The sequence below is a fragment of the Teleopsis dalmanni genome, chromosome 1, assembly GCF_002237135.1.
Source record: "Teleopsis dalmanni isolate 2A chromosome 1, ASM223713v2, whole genome shotgun sequence".
NCBI lineage: Eukaryota > Metazoa > Arthropoda > Insecta > Diptera > Diopsidae > Teleopsis > Teleopsis dalmanni.
Window position 1 is genome coordinate 184,164,553 of NC_051846.1, and position 17,328 is coordinate 184,181,880.

The 17,328-nt window shown below is 30.9% G+C and overlaps 1 protein-coding gene across 1 annotated transcript in view; it reads left to right on the forward strand.

The window, feature by feature from the left end:
* The first annotated feature begins 6,893 nt into the window (after positions 1-6,893).
* LOC119666877 (mitotic spindle assembly checkpoint protein MAD1-like) overlaps positions 6,894-17,328 on the forward strand; it is a 54,126-nt gene continuing 43,691 nt past the window's right edge. Inside the window, exons 1-4 of the mRNA XM_038076154.1 lie at positions 6,894-6,927; positions 7,672-8,109; positions 9,206-9,856; positions 9,947-10,339. Coding sequence (XP_037932082.1) covers positions 6,894-6,927; positions 7,672-8,109; positions 9,206-9,856; positions 9,947-10,339 — 1,516 coding nt within the window. The remainder of the gene's footprint in view (positions 6,928-7,671; positions 8,110-9,205; positions 9,857-9,946; positions 10,340-17,328) is intronic.

Genomic DNA, 17,328 nt, shown 5'->3' on the forward strand with positions numbered 1-17,328 from the left:
TCGTTGGATACATGATTTAATCCGGAAAGAATGGAGGTTCTTAGGCATTGTTATAAACTCATTCTGATCAATTGTTCTGCTTATTGTGTTGGGAGAAATGTTTGAAAATGGTGAATGTAAAAAATTGTTTTTAAATGGCACATTTGTTTTGGGTATACTTTTATATAAATGATATAGAAATACATGGCATTTATTTTAGGGTTTATGAGTTTTAAATAAATTCTGGTACGAGTATATTGTATGTAACGTTTGAGTTGTTAAAGCATATTATTCTACTTTTTTTCTGATATGCGAAACTTATCCAAAATCTTATTTCAAATATTTACACATTAAATGAAAAATATAAGGTGCTTATAAAACAGCTTAGATTGGAGTGGCTGCCTTGAGCTCGAATTATGGCACGTTGTGAGACTTTCGGATGTATAATTCTAAACACCATCAACCTATTATAAATATAAAAGTAACTCATTAGTAATTATTTTTCTTATCCAATTCGTTCTGTGGTAATAGATTTTTTAAATATACTAGATCTACTTATTTAGTATTTTAATTAGGTTAGTTTTGGTTATGCTTTTAGGCCAAAAAAACTCGGGTAGATCATTAAGGTCCATTGCGATACCAGTTTAGAGTCTTATTTCTAGCGAATTTATGCATTCAGGATACGCTTGTTATTAGAGAATTATATTAAGAATTTAATAACAACCTCAGGTATGTGATCCGGTACTATAAAACTGATAACCTTCAAGTATTTTTGTAGAGTTTTCGAGAGAGCCGGGTAGTTACACAGTATATGCTTTAAAATTTCCTTTACATCTGGCTCGTTGCATTTTCTACATTGCATTGCTGCAAATTAAGTTTAGATTATCCTTCATTTTTAATCACAGTTTTTATCGTTTCTCGGGAACATATAATTGGGATTATATAATTCGAACCGAGCGTGGCGTTCTGATTTATAACGCTATACCCAAAATTTGCTTATGTGTGGGAAATTTTGTTGAATAAAAAATAAATTATTGTAACATGGTTGTACTCTGGGTAGGATGGCTTAAAACCAATAAAGGTGGCACAGTAGTATGCTGGTGCATAGTATTCCCCATAAAATTTTATTTATTTGATGGTGAGTAGACTCAGGATAAAGACACGGTCACTGTTGTGATCATGGATGCCTATAGTATATTTTAAGTTTAGTTTCTTTTTCTCCAGACTTTCTCTTTATGCGTCATCTGGAACTTTAGAAATTTTTGTAGTATCAGATAAAAGAATAACGATTAAATTTAAAGTAGTAAGTAGCCAAACCTTTTAGGCGTCTTTATGTATTAAAATGAAATCTGAGCAAGCAAAAATATGTTGGCATAATACAACACAGTAAGCGAGGTGCATAGTATTCCCCACATAACAATAATAATCTGGATAGTTTCATACTTTGCGGTGAACCTTTGTTGATATCTTGTGAACAGGAAATCTTTAAAGATAGTTGTAGAACTGTACTTGGTTGTCAATGATGGGTGACATCAAAATGTGGACCAACCCATTTCAAGCATTAAAAATCTTATTTTATGTGCTGAAAGTGCTTGAGTGGTTGAAAGTCTATCGAGAGTATAGTATACCTATAATTCCTTATAAAGCTGAAGAGGTGTTAACAATGCTTGATGTTTAATGATGGGTGACTTTAATAAAGGACTAAATGTGTGAGTGAATAAAAATTTATTGAAAGTATGGTATACATTATGTCTTAGACTATATTGCCGGAGTTGAAAGTCTATCGAGAGTATAGTATACCTATAATTCCTTATAAAGCTAAAGAGGTGTTAACAATGCTTGGTGTTTAATGATGGGTTACTTTAATAGAGGACTAAATGTGTGAGTGAATAAAAATTTATTGAAAATATGGTATATATTATGTATTAGACTATATAGCTGGAGTTAGCAGAGTATCGGAAGATTATGCTTTATTTATCTTATACATACATATAATAATCTGTGAGTGTGTTTATGGTTAGATTGTCATGAATTGAAATGTATTTTGTTTATTTCTATTTATTTTATTATGTTTGATATGAGTACTTAAATATTATGTAAACAAATTCGTTTATTTACTTATACTTGTTGAAATATCTAAAGTCGCTGGCGTTGTATTTAGAAAATCGTGTCTATTAATTTAATAGATTGTTGATAATATCATTACTAATGGATTTTTAATTTTTTTTATTTGTTTAGTTATGTGATATTTTACACTTTATGCATTTGGTTGAAATTTATTGCACACCGACTGAGCCAGACAATCCCACTCCCACAGGTAGAATACAATATCCGCTGCGACTTCGTTCGCCCTCAATTCGATAATTTTATTATCGTTGCGCAAACAAAAGCCGCAATAAATTTTAAAAAGTGGTTTATTTGTCATCGATGCCGCAAGTGCCATGCAATCAATTGTGGATACAAGACTCCTAACGGGAGTAACAACAATTTAAATGTGTCTTTGACTATTCCAGTTCGGAAGATATAAGCAGGTGGTCTAGGAGTTGGAGTTAGAGTTTCATGTGAACTAAGTTAACTACTTCTATGATTCTTATTAAAAGCAGCTTAACTAACTAACATTAGGATAGGATAAAGAATAGAAGGATAAATGAACAGAATACTTTAATATTAGTTAATAGTTCTATAGTTTATTTTAACAATTCAACTAAATTGAAGAGCTTTTGAAGGTTAAAGAATAAAATTGGAATTAATATACTCTCATAAATCTATAAAATACTGAAGATAAATTATTTTAAAAACTAAGGACTTAGTAGAAATTAAAATAACTTTGACTAAGGTTAAGTTTTAAGACTAAAGGAATCTTAATACCTTTAGTATTAACGGTATTAAGTTAATAAAATAATAGGCAAAGGAATACAAGATCGATTTAATATTGTTTAGGTTTAAGCAGAACTGTTGGATTTTTATTATTCCATCATTTTTGCGAAGAAGGAATGGTAGGATAATACTGGTCGTAACAACAGCTGTCACAACAATTTGCACAAATTTTTTTTGTTGCTGTGGCATGAGGCCTCTTTTTGAGGTGCCCTGATTTGAGAATGGATTTAAGTAATGTCGCTTACTCTGGGCGATTTTTTCGACTATATCTTACTATAGTTTCGCTTCCCAAATAAGTTGAAGAGATTTAAAGTTTTACAAGACAACAACCAATAAAACAATGTACGCGCCATCTGGTGTGGTTTGCCTGTGTTATTAAAACGACAAAGCAGTTTCCCGATGTATGAGAATATTAGCTTTAATAAAAACGTTTCAATATTGTAGTATAGAAGCTAAATAAAAACTGTGATATTGGAACGGGCCCAGATTTAAGGATCGTAGTGAACCGTATCTGTTGAAAAATACGCTGGCGTAGTTATCTATCGTCACCATCTATCTATATAAAAGTAATATACCTTATATAAACTATATGTATCGTCTTCCATCTTCCATAAAAGTCCATATGCCTTATATGCTGTCAATTTGTTAAATCGTAGTGTTGCTCAGCACTAAAGTATCAGTACGGTTTTGGCTTTAGTTGTGGTTGTGTTTAAAGAAGTAGAGGAATCCGTGTTTCTTTTTCTTGGACAATACTTATCTTTGGCCAATAGGAGTTTGCATATTTTTGGTGCATTTTTCGTATCGACTTGATAAAGTTGTCATGCCGTAAAATTAGTGGCAGCAAAGTTTATAGACTTATCAGGTTAGTTCACTTCGTTTTGAATTGGAGAAGTCTTGGCTTCCAGAATTGTGTGAACGATTGTTAAAGCTGTCTTTTTAGGGTTTATGTATAAATAACGCTAATCCGTGGTATCCTTGGCGTACAATCCCGATATTTCAATCTATTTTGACTTAGTATTAATATAATATTTTTATATTAAATCTGATTTTAATGTCAGTTATGACGGTAGTGAGTATTTTACTTAATAGAAACTATTGTATTCAATAGAGAGGTTTCGAATGGTGGTGGATCCCAAAAACAACTCGTAATGAGGTCAACCTTTGGTACTTGCAGTCGCAAAAGATTATTTATGAATAATTAAATATAAGAAATAATTCCAAATACCACTGATGATGTATATTTGGCAATACTGGAAATAGCTCTATTATCAGCTAAAAATACAATTAATTAAAAGAAAATAAAATTTTTTGTTGTTGCATTTCAGTACTATTTGAAAACTCTCTGTTGGATATTTGGCAATACTAGAAACAGCTGTATCAGGTGTCAGAAACAGCTGTCAGCCAAAAATTCAATTAATTAAAAATAAATAAAATTTTTTGTTGTTGCTATTCAGTACTGTTTGAAACCTCTCTCTATAGGTTATAATCAATTCTCGGTTTGGATTTGTATGACTTTAAGTTTTTAGTTAGCTTACTATATTTATGATTTAGTGGATAGGTATTTATTTTGACTGATATTAAAGACTGGTGCTAATGTTAGAGATAGATAATGATTTTTCTTGCTTATCATGGTAAACCATTGCGTTTGCGTAATTGATATTACACACCTCAAAATTCATAGATCTGTAGTGTATTTATCTGAGATTGGAAACTGCAAGAATCGAACTTCACAATACAAACTCGCGGAAACTTGATTCCTTTTTATTACTGAAATGCAAATAACTCAATTCAATTGATGATGGTAATGAGAATCCTAGATGCAATAATAAAAATTGTAAAACAAGAAATTAGCAATAAAACAAATTAAAAAATGAGCCGCAAACATGCGAGCTTCGAATCCAAAGAAACCGCAAAATTTATTTGCAAAAAATTGTAATTGATGTGGTAATAAACTTGCGGTTTTGCTTAATTTAATGATAATATTTTTGTTTCTCATTCCTTCGATGCTTTTTTAAATATTCTTTTTTTTAATGGATTTTGGTATTTGGTATTCCTCATTGTTCAATCATGAACATGAATTTATACCATATATTTAATTACTATAGTTTATATTATCACCTAAATTCTTAGAATAATGTACTAAGGAAAAATATAGATAAATAGTAACATTTTTTAGCAACCGTATTTAAATTATTAAAATAAAATATATTCATAAAAACAATAGGAGGAAAATCCCAAGTGTTGGGACTTCCGTCCTTTTTTAACCTTTTTTAACCTTTTTTGACAAATGTAATACAGTCCATTAAAATCATAATAATTTAACCTTGATGTAGAAATTAGTCTTAAAATATTTTTGTATAAAAACACAACATTATTTTAAATAAAATCAGTAGCTAAAATATACTCAAACTGTGTACTTCATTAAAATAAAAGTACATTTGGTCCTTCGAGCCGGATATAGCAAAAGTGCTATATCAGTGTACTGAAATAAAAGTACATTTGGTCCTTCGAGCCGGATATAGCAAAAATGCTATATCAGTGTACTACAATAATAAATCAGTACATCCAGTGGCAAGGAACTATAAAATATTAAAAGCAGTGTCAGGGCTAAACATTGACGTAATAATAATAACAAAAGGCATCGTAGCAGCAGTAGAGCATAAAAAAGCAGCAACATGATGCAAGACAATAAAACGTCCCAGGAAGCAGAAAAGGACGAGATAATGTCCAAATTTATATTAACAATTCTAAAACTAAAAGAAATGTTTATACAAGGACTGCAGTTAGAAGAAAAACAGGAGCTTATAACAGAGAGAAAAAGCTGGCAAAGGCAAATAAATATAATACACAATTATTATTATATGTTGCGGTTTGAACACCAAGTATGTTCTGAAGAGCTAGTTAAAGAGAAAGATGATATTGATAATTGGCATCATGAAGCTGAAGTAAAACGACTAAAAAAAGTAAAAAAGCTAACTGAGGCTGAGCAGTCGACAGCACGTCCTTGGGAGACTAGACGTCTTAAAGGAGAGCTTATACTTTTGAATTTGCCAAAATCAACTTCTTGTTCTAATTCTGACACCTTCAAATCTATAAGCTCTCCTTTAAGACGTCTAGTCTCCCAAGGACGTGCTGTCGACTGCTCAGCCTCAGTTAGCTTTTTTACTTTTTTTAGTCGTTTTACTTCAGCTTCATGATGCCAATTATCAATATCATCTTTCTCTTTAACTAGCTCTTCAGAACATACTTGGTGTTCAAACCGCAACATATAATAATAATTGTGTATTATATTTATTTGCCTTTGCCAGCTTTTTCTCTCTGTTATAAGCTCCTGTTTTTCTTCTAACTGCAGTCCTTGTATAAACATTTCTTTTAGTTTTAGAATTGTTAATATAAATTTGGACATTATCTCGTCCTTTTCTGCTTCCTGGGACGTTTTATTGTCTTGCATCATGTTGCTGCTTTTTATGGTCTACTGCTGCTACGATGCTTTTTATGCAATTGTTTAGTCCTAATACTGCTTTTAATATTTTATAGTTCCTTGCCACTGGATGTACTGATTTATTATTGTAGTACACTGATATAGCATTTTTGCTATATCCGGCTCGAAGGACCAAATGTACTTTTATTTCAGTACACTGATATAGCACTTTTGCTATATCCGGCTCGAAGGACCAAATGTACTTTTATTTTAATGAAGTACACAGTTTGAGTATATTTTAGCTACTGATTTTATTTAAAATAATGTTGTGTTTTTATACAAAAATATTTTAAGACTAATTTTTACATCAAGGTTAAATTATTATGATTTTAGTGGACTGTATTACATTTGTCAAAAAAGGTTAAAAAAGGACGGAAGTCCCAACACTTGGGATTTTCCTCCTATTGTTTTTATGAATATATTTTATTTTAATAATTTAAATACGGTTGCTAAAAAATGTTACTATTTATCTATATTTTTCCTTAGTACATAATTCTAAGAATTTAGGTGATAATATAAACTATAATAATTAAATATATGGTATAAATTCATGTTCATGATTGAACATTCTGCCGGAGGTCAAAACTCATGTTCGTGATTGAACATTCTGCCGGGGGCCATAATAAAATTTTAATCATAATTATTTAATATGATTATGTTGTAGTAGTTGTATCGCCTCCTTCATGTCTGACGCCGTCATCATATATATATGAGGAATTTTTCCTTCCATTTTTCCCAAAGCTTCCAATACTTATGCTTGAGAATTACTTCGAACTGCCACTGAACTGGAACTGCATACAATTTTGTAAAGATATTATTTAATGTTTGTGCCGTACAAAATCCTCCGTAGTGAGGAGTTCCGGGGCCAAAAAACAGATATAAAACATAATTTGTGTTGAACAAAATTTTTAGATTCATTATTTGTAAATTTGTTTTTGAAATTATTAAATTATTATTTAATTCAAATTTGCCTTCATGGTTATTGGTATCCACTGATATACCTAGAAGTTCATTTTCTTCGGATTCTTTTTCGTTGTAATTTTTATTATTAATATTCTCATTGAATATTTCTTCAGGTGTTTCAGCTTCGCTTTTACTGAGTGTGTCTTCAGGATCTTCAATTTTGAGTTGCGTTTTCAAACCATAGACTTGTTCTTCCAGCAATAGCTTATCACCTATCAGTTCATGCAAACTTTTGTTTTTGCCACGCAAGAACTCTACTTCTTTTTCAATATCAGGAAAGCTTGATAGGCGCGCATGGTTATTCTTCGTTATATCTTTCCAATCCTCATATGAAGCGATTTGACTTTCCAAATCTTTTATTTTTGTATTAGCAAAATCAAGTTTATTTGATAATTTGAAATTGCAAAATGAGAAAGATTTAAATGAACTTGATTTTGCTAATACAAAAATAAAAGATTTGGAAAGTCAAATCGCTTCATATGAGGATTGGAAAGATATAACGAAGAATAACCATGCGCGCCTATCAAGCTTTCCTGATATTGAAAAAGAAGTAGAGTTCTTGCGTGGCAAAAACAAAAGTTTGCATGAACTGATAGGTGATAAGCTATTGCTGGAAGAACAAGTCTATGGTTTGAAAACGCAACTCAAAATTGAAGATCCTGAAGACACACTCAGTAAAAGCGTTAAAATCGAAGCTGAAGCACCTGGAGAAATATTCAATGAGAATATTAATAATAAAAATTACAACGAAAAAGAATCCGAAGAAAATGAACTTCTAGGTATATCAGTGGATACCAATAACCATGAAGGCAAATTTGAATTAAATAATAATTTAATAATTTCAAAAACAAATTTACAAATAATGAATCTAAAAATTTTGTTCAACACAAATTATGTTTTATATCTGTTTTTTGGCCCCGGAACTCCTCACTACGGAGGATTTTGTACGGCACAAACATTAAATAATATCTTTACAAAATTGTATGCAGTTCCAGTTCAGTGGCAGTTCGAAGTAATTCTCAAGCATAAGTATTGGAAGCTTTGGGAAAAATGGAAGGAAAAATTCCTCATATATATATGATGACGGCGTCAGACATGAAGGAGGCGATACAACTACTACAACATAATCATATTAAATAATTATGATTAAAATTTTATTATGGCCCCCGGCAGAATGTTCAATCACGAACATGAGTTTTGACCTCCGGCAGAATGTTCAATCATGAACATGAATTTATACCATATATTTAATTATTATAGTTTATATTATCACCTAAATTCTTAGAATTATGTACTAAGGAAAAATATAGATAAATAGTAACATTTTTTAGCAACCGTATTTAAATTATTAAAATAAAATATATTCATAAAAACAATAGGAGGAAAATCCCAAGTGTTGGGACTTCCGTCCTTTTTTAACCTTTTTTGACAAATGTAATACAGTCCACTAAAATCATAATAATTTAACCTTGATGTAAAAATTAGTCTTAAAATATTTTTGTATAAAAACACAACATTATTTTAAATAAAATCAGTAGCTAAAATATACTCAAACTGTGTACTTCATTAAAATAAAAGTACATTTGGTCCTTCGAGCCGGATATAGCAAAAGTGCTATATCAGTGTACTGAAATAAAAGTACATTTGGTCCTTCGAGCCGGATATAGCAAAAATGCTATATCAGTGTACTACAATAATAAATCAGTACATCCAGTGGCAAGGAACTATAAAATATTAAAAGCAGTGTCAGGGCTAAACATTGACGTAATAATAATAACAAAAGGCATCGTAGCAGCAGTAGAGCATAAAAAAGCAGCAACATGATGCAAGACAATAAAACGTCCCAGGAAGCAGAAAAGGACGAGATAATGTCCAAATTTATATTAACAATTCTAAAACTAAAAGAAATGTTTATACAAGGACTGCAGTTAGAAGAAAAACAGGAGCTTATAACAGAGAGAAAAAGCTGGCAAAGGCAAATAAATATAATACACAATTATTATTATATGTTGCGGTTTGAACACCAAGTATGTTCTGAAGAGCTAGTTAAAGAGAAAGATGATATTGATAATTGGCATCATGAAGCTGAAGTAAAACGACTAAAAAAAGTAAAAAAGCTAACTGAGGCTGAGCAGTCGACAGCACGTCCTTGGGAGACTAGACGTCTTAAAGGAGAGCTTATAGATTTGAAGGTGTCAGAATTAGAACAAGAAGTTGATTTTGGCAAATTCAAAAGTAAACTCCAAGAAGAAGTAATAGCTACTCTGAAGAAGGAAATCGATAAACAACACAAATTTTCCACAGTTAAGATACAGGATGCAGAAACACATCAACAGGTGGTACGTAAACGTGAACAAGCGGCTCAACAAAAATTGGTAAGAATGCAACGTGAGTTGATTGATCTTAAGCATAATTCAGAAGATACAATACAAAAGCTTAAAAATGCAAAAGATGAAATAGAAACAGAAGTACGTCAAATGAAAAATGACATGACTAACGAATTAGAAGAATATCGACTTTATACAGACAAGCTCTCAATGGAATTACAATTACTTAGTAATGAAATGTCTGCTATGAGAAAAGAACTTGAAATATATAAAGAAAAAGCAAGTTTATATGATAATTTGAAATTGCAAAATGAGAAAGATTTAAATGAACTTGATTTTGCTAATTCAAAAATAAAAGATTTAGAAAGTCAAATCGCTTCATATGAGGATTGGAAAGATACAACGAAGAATAACCAGGCACGCCTATCAAGCTTTCCTGATATTGAAAAAGAAGTAGAGTTCTTGCGTGACAAAAACAAAAATTTGCATGAACTGATAGGTGATAAGCTATTGCTGGAAGAACAAGTCTATGGTTTGAAAACGCAACTCAAAATTGAAGATCCTGAAGACACACTCAGTAAAAGCATTAAAATCGAAGCTGAAACACCTGAAGAAATATTCAATGAGAATATTAATAATAAAAATTACAACGAAAAGGAATCCGAAGAAAATGAACTCCTAGGTATATCAGTGGATACCAATAACCATGAAGGCAAATTTGAATTAAATAATAATTTAATAACTTCAAAAACAAATTTACAAATAATGAATCTAAAAATTTTGTTCAACACAAATTACTTTTTATATCTGTTTTTTGGCCCCGGAACTCCTCACCACGGAGGATTTTGTACGGCACAAACATTAAATAATATCTTTACAGAATTGTATGCAGTTCCAGTTCAGTGGCAGTTCGAAGTAATTCTCAAGCATAAGTATTGGAAGCTTTGGGAAAAATGGAAGGAAAAATACCTTATATATATATTATGACGGCGTCAGACATGAAGGAGGCGATACAACTACTACAATATAATCATATTAAATAATTATGATTAAAATTTTATTATGGCCCCCGGCAGAATGTTCAATCACGAACATGAGTTTTGACCTCCGGCAGAATGTTCAATCATGAACATGAATTTATACCATATATTTAATTACTATAGTTTATATTATCACCTAAATTCTTAGAATAATGTACTAAGGAAAAATATAGATAAATAGTAACATTTTTTAGCAACCGTATTTAAATTATTAAAATAAAATATATTCATAAAAACAATAGGAGGAAAATCCCAAGTGTTGGGACTTCCGTCCTTTTTTAACCTTTTTTAACCTTTTTTGACAAATGTAATACAGTCCATTAAAATCATAATATTTTAACCTTGATGTAGAAATTAGTCTTAAAATATTTTTGTATAAAAACACAACATTATTTTAAATAAAATGAGTAGCTAAAATATACTCAAACTGTGTACTTCATTAAAATAAAAGTACACTCATTTCGGATAAGCAAAATCTGTGCGGCTTAGAAATGAACTCATTGAAGGCGAGCGTAAAATGCATTACGTACAAATGAGATACAAGTTGCATTCAAACAATGCAGATACTATTTGCAGATACAAATGCAATCAAAGCGCAAGATTCAAATATGAAATTTATTTATTGAACTTTGAAGTCGATTACAGTCACGAATTCAATTTGAAACTGAATTACTAGTAACTTTAGCTGCTTCGGTTGATCGCTAACAGTAGACGCTGGAATTAGTTGCCTAGATGCCATTCTACGTCAGCTATGTATCTGTACGGATTCGCAGAAAGAAAGAGAATGTAACTGCGTTGACCAAGAAAAGAGATTAAGTATCTTTCGTATTTATAAAACGCGAAATGAACTGCACTTGAAGATATGCCAAAGCACTGAACTGAACGCCACCGAAAAATTATTCCCAATCACAATAAAATAATATATTAAAGCGGGAATGAATAGCAAAAAGTGATTATCTTCATTTGGATTTACTTGAAATTACATCCATTGCATCTGTGAATCTGTGCAATTTATTTCTCTAGCATTTCATATTGGTTACTTTGTTGAATGATTGTGGCAAAGCGTTGCAAACTTTGTCATTGTTGAGATAGTTTTCAATTGCAATAACTAAATAAATATTTGCAATGCTAACTAAAGTATGGTTACAGTTATTTAAATGCCAAATTTGTATCTTGTAGTGTGAATATCAAAGAACTGTTAATTCCTCAAATTACTACCAAAATGTTTCGATAAAAAGCAACGCATAAAATAACTTTAATAAAATCTTAAAAGACATTTAAAAAAATTTTTATTGTTATAATAAATGTATTTTTATGGATTTTAAGGACCTTACTGTTAGGTGATATCTCGGAAGAAATTTAACTATTGAAGTTATGTTGAGAGACGAAATTAAAAATATTAGGCAGGTACATTAAGAAAATTCAAATAAATAGAAGGGAAATTTAAAAGAAATTTAAATAAATAGAAAGAATTCTTAGAAGGGTTCGTATAAAAATGAAAAGACAACAACAAAAATTTTTAGTTAATTTATTGAAATTTGGGTGATAATACAACGCTATTTCAAATATTTCCAAGTACGCATCATCAGTGATGTAAGGAAATATTCGAGTTTTAGTTTTGTTGTTGTCTTTTCATTTCTATTCGAACCCTTTTAACTTTTAAATAGTTTCTTTTCGTGTTAGGACGCGTCACTTTCGGTAAAAAAAAATTAACATTTAAAAATAAATCTTATTCAATAAAATTTTAAATTTCATTAAAAAATTGAAGTTTTATTAAATAAAATTTATTCAAATAATACGAAAATATTTTTATATATACAAACCCCTCTATTCTGCAAATAGTAAATATGTTAGCATGATCAGCTACTGTCTAAATTCCATTAGGTGCCGTCGTAGTCAATAGACTCCTCCTTCAACAGAGCGTTGGTATACGTTAATCGTTTTCTTCTTATCATAAAGAGGTATCGATGTCACTTATTCTAACAGAGATAACTTTAGTGAGATCGAGTATCAATGAGTGCTAATTATTATTATTATGTTGAGGGAAGTTGAGTCAGTGCACCTGAGCACTTTTACTCTATATTAACTGCGAGGTTTCTTCAAAACCCCTCTTTGCGCCTTGACTGGATTATTATTTATCACATCATCAGACTAAGTAATAATTGAGCTCAGATCTGCATACCTCCCCGAGGAGCCTGTAACCATTCTGAGATTTGATAATGCGGTTTTAGTAAGTCTGTCAGATTTCGCAAATAATTTCAAGGCTCTATCCTTTATGAGTCTCTTCATCTAGGTTTTTCAAATGGTCTCACCTAAATTTTGTAAAAATTAAATATGTCTTCCACGTGCAGTGAGAATTTTTTTTTTGTTTCCATTGAGTTTATAGTTGTATTGATCAGTACATTTTTTAACAGATTTTTATCCATTATTTGCATACTCAGTAATATTATGCGGATTCTGAAATATAAAATTTTGTCGAAGAGAATAGGTATTTTGAAGGTATGTAACTTACCACAAGGGATACAATATCAATGAGATTAAGTATAGACAAGCGCTAATAATTTTTATATCTAGGTTTTCAATCTAAAATATTAAAAAAATTATATGGTCCTCCAAATGCAGAAAGCACTGGCCGGCAATGCCAAGGGATCGAATTAGGTCTATAGGCCCATTGTGTTACAGTATAATTAAAAACTCAAGGTTTAGAAGCACTTAAAACCTTTGGCAAAGCTTGTAAATGTATTTAAAGGGAGGTCTTAAAGTTCACCAAGATCTTCGAAAAAGAAATCCATCTGGAAAGTAGTTGGAAGGCACTTTTATCGTCTCCTCCACAATTACGGCAGGTATGGTTGAAGAGGACATTTAGCTTCCTAGCATGGTTACCTACAATTGTTAGCACTTAAAGTTGTCGTAAACTAAATTTCTATTGGCGTTGTGCACTGAATGTATGCATAACGTGCAATCATGAATTAAATTTAACAATGAATTTCGTATTATTCGTCAATAAATAAAATTATTTTATACACAAATTAGTTGTACTCACATTTCGTGACTTGAATGTAGGGCAAATTAATAAAAATAATGAGCCAAGATGAAAAGATGATATTTGAATTTCACTAACAAATGATTTGGTGTCTTCATTAAATAAAAGATACAAACATCAACAATCGACTGAAATACAAAATAACAAACAAAATTGAAATTAATAATTTTTACAAAAGATTTTATACAAATTGTCGTGATTATGATTGTAGTATTTCTCCGCATAGATAATGGGAGATGGGAGATAATGGGGAATTTGACTCAGAAACACAGTATCAATGGATGTCATTCTTCCTGTCTACATCCGGCAGAGAAAAGATCTCATTTCCAAATGATGTTGTCGGAGCTGCTGTGACGACGATGGGTGATGTGTGACATTAAAAACATAAAACTTGCAATGCTTCAGACTCAAACTTGAACTCAAAAATTGCTTAAAATTCAAAATAAAAAAGGGAGTTGAATTAAATGAAATATGCAACATTTGTTGCATTTACTGCATTTGCTGCATTTGTTGCATTTGTTGAATTTGCTGCATTCAAGTGCAATTGCAATTCAATTGGAAAATTTAAAAGCCATAAATCTTATTTAAATCTGCGTTTAGTGTGAAAAGCATAAAGCACAGAATGTGTTGAATCTGCTGAATGGGAAAATGAAAGGGAAATGCAAGCAACAGTCTGAACAATCTGAACAATCTGAACATTCGGAACAATCTGAGCAATCGTAGTAGTTGGCAAATAAACATTCAACTCAAAAAAAAAAAAAATAATAATAAATATGACAATCACTGAGATTGCATATGAAAGTATTTAACCGAATGAAAACATAACAAAAATATTAAAATCCATAAAATCATAAAAACACATATGAGATGAGTAGAAAGCAGGGCATGATGAACGCATTTGGACATGTATAGATGTGTGCATCGATATTGGAGTATATGATGGTATATGATGCAGTGGATAGGAGGAACAAGCATCGTCATTTGCGGAAATTGTTGAATTTTTATTGCATTTGCATCGACATTAAAATTATACTTGTTTTCATTTATTTAAACTGAATTTTTGGTCGAATGAAGTTTCATGTTAAAATGTCTGCAGCAAACATTAATGAAAACATAAAAATAAATGCATACATATTGTAATTTGAAGTTACAAAAAGAATCTAATGGGTTTCTGACTTAAGTACAGTCGTATTTTTTGGTCTACCGCGTTCAGTATATATTTTAAGCGGATTTTAAGCTGGACTAAATAAGTGAATTAGAGCTAGTACAGTGTTACCATAATGTTTACATTGAGTTTTTTTTATCAAAAGAATATTGAAATTTTGAAACATTCTAATGGGAGGTTTTTACTTATTAGTTGTATTTATTTTTAATTTATTTTATTGAAGACGTTAAAATTTGAAAAAGTCTTCGATAAAAAATGAATTTCGTGTGCTGATTAAGCATTACGATTCCAAATCCACAAATTGAGATACGAACTGCTACCCCATCCAGCATGTTCTCCAGATTAAACCCCCTATTTTCTGTTTCCAAACGTAAAGAAATGGCGAAATTCACTTTCTTCCACTTTCGTAAAAATTCACGAGGTTTTCTGCTTTGAACGGCTATCACATACCAACTGAACGATTAGAAAGTTGCCCACTGGTAGATTACAGCTGACGGCAGCACTGTTGCATTTGGAGTAACTGCGTGGGAAATTCAAAAAGTCACTGACTTATCAAACCACCCTCGTATATTCACTTGCTTGGTCAAGTCATAGCGGTTACTTTTGTATATATATTATACTCAAATACTTAAGCTCAAAAGAGTTCTATTTTTGATAATCTTAATGGTTGGTTAGTTGCAGTGGCAGGCAATGGCAGGGTTTTGCTACCACATTCCTCACAAGAACCCCTAGTATAGTATAATCTTAATAATTTGTGAACTTTTCGACTCATAGAACCAACGAAAAGAATCTATATGAGAAGAATCTGTATATTTTGTTTAATTGAAATCATTTAGTAAATAAGTGTGAAGACAAGCAATTGCAAGAGTTGGATAAGCACCCAATTCAAACTTAATAGCAATGACAAAAGCATTAAATATGTCACAAGCAACGATCAACAGATGTTTAGGAGCAATTCGGAAGATCAATAAGCTAGGTAAATGGATCTCACACAATTTAAATGAACGTCATATGAAAAACAGCTAAGTCATTTATAAAATGCTCCTTCAAAGCCACAAAAGAAAATCATTTTTGTATCAAATTGTGACGGGTGCGGAAAAGTGAATTAATTTTGGGAACCCACTGTTAAAAAAAAAATAATGCCTTTTACCAGCCAAAATCGGTCATTCAATACCAAGGCCAATTCTTTCGGCAGAAAGCCATGCTTTGTATTTGGTGGAATGAGGTCGATATTATATATTATTAACTTTTAAAGCTCGCGAAGCAGTTTATACGCAACGTAATCGCCAATCGATGATGTATTTAAATCAAGTATTGATCGAAAGACGACTGGAATGGTAAGACCTGGTGAAGCGATTTTGTTACACGGCAATACGTCTTCTCACACAGCAAATTCACTAAAAGATATCTTTAAATCGCTTGGAAGGGACATCTTTCTGCACCTGCCGTACTCTCCAGACCTGCCGCTATCACCACTAACTATTACTTTTTCTCATTAATGTGGCATTCGTAAAGTAGCAATTTAGCAATTTTAAGGAAATTGAAAAATGGTTTGAAAAATGATTTACCACAAAGACAAGCAGCTTTTCTGGCATCGTATTCATAAAATACCTAAAAGATGGGTAGTAGTCGATTGCCAATACCTTGATTAAAAAATATCATATTTTAAAATAATATTTTAAATAAAAAAATGTATTTCTTATTATTCTAGTAATCTTTACTAAAAAGAAATCAAATAAAAGTGTGCATACACCTGGTATTTGAAGGACCTTAGGGTGCTGGCAATTTACTGAATAGTTAGTCAGTTTAACCTGTTACCATTACAACAATATATTTCCGTCTAACAACCTATCATTATTCTTCTAATATGTCTTTGACTGTCGGATTCATCTAGGCCAGAAGGAGAATATTGAGCTAACTTTCTAATTTGATATTAAGAAATCTTTAACGAGTTAGTCATTGAGCGTCTTTTGTTACGCTGAACCTTTTCTGGTCGATACTTACTATGGTTTACTATGCTTGCAGTGATACTTCGCTCTACTAAAGGTTCAAAATGTCTCAGTTTCTATTATAAACTGACTGATTAATATAAACTATTGTTATATGTATTTATATTTTTTATGTACTTATTTATATTTTTGTATATTTATTTATATATTAATATAAAAATAATTTTGTCTTCAATGAACAGTAGTGAATTGCAACAACAAAATTTTTTTTATTATTTTTAATTAATTGAATTTGTGGCTGACCTTATAGTTGTTTTGAGTATTGCTAAACACTCATCATTAGAGGTCTTGAAATTATTTTTTATATTTAAATATTCGTAAATAATTCTTTAAGACTTCAAGTACCAAAGGTTGAACTCTTGAATATTTTTTTGTATATTATTTTATTTAACATCAGTTTTTATACTTATACTTTTACTTACCTATCGTTCCATATATTATTCC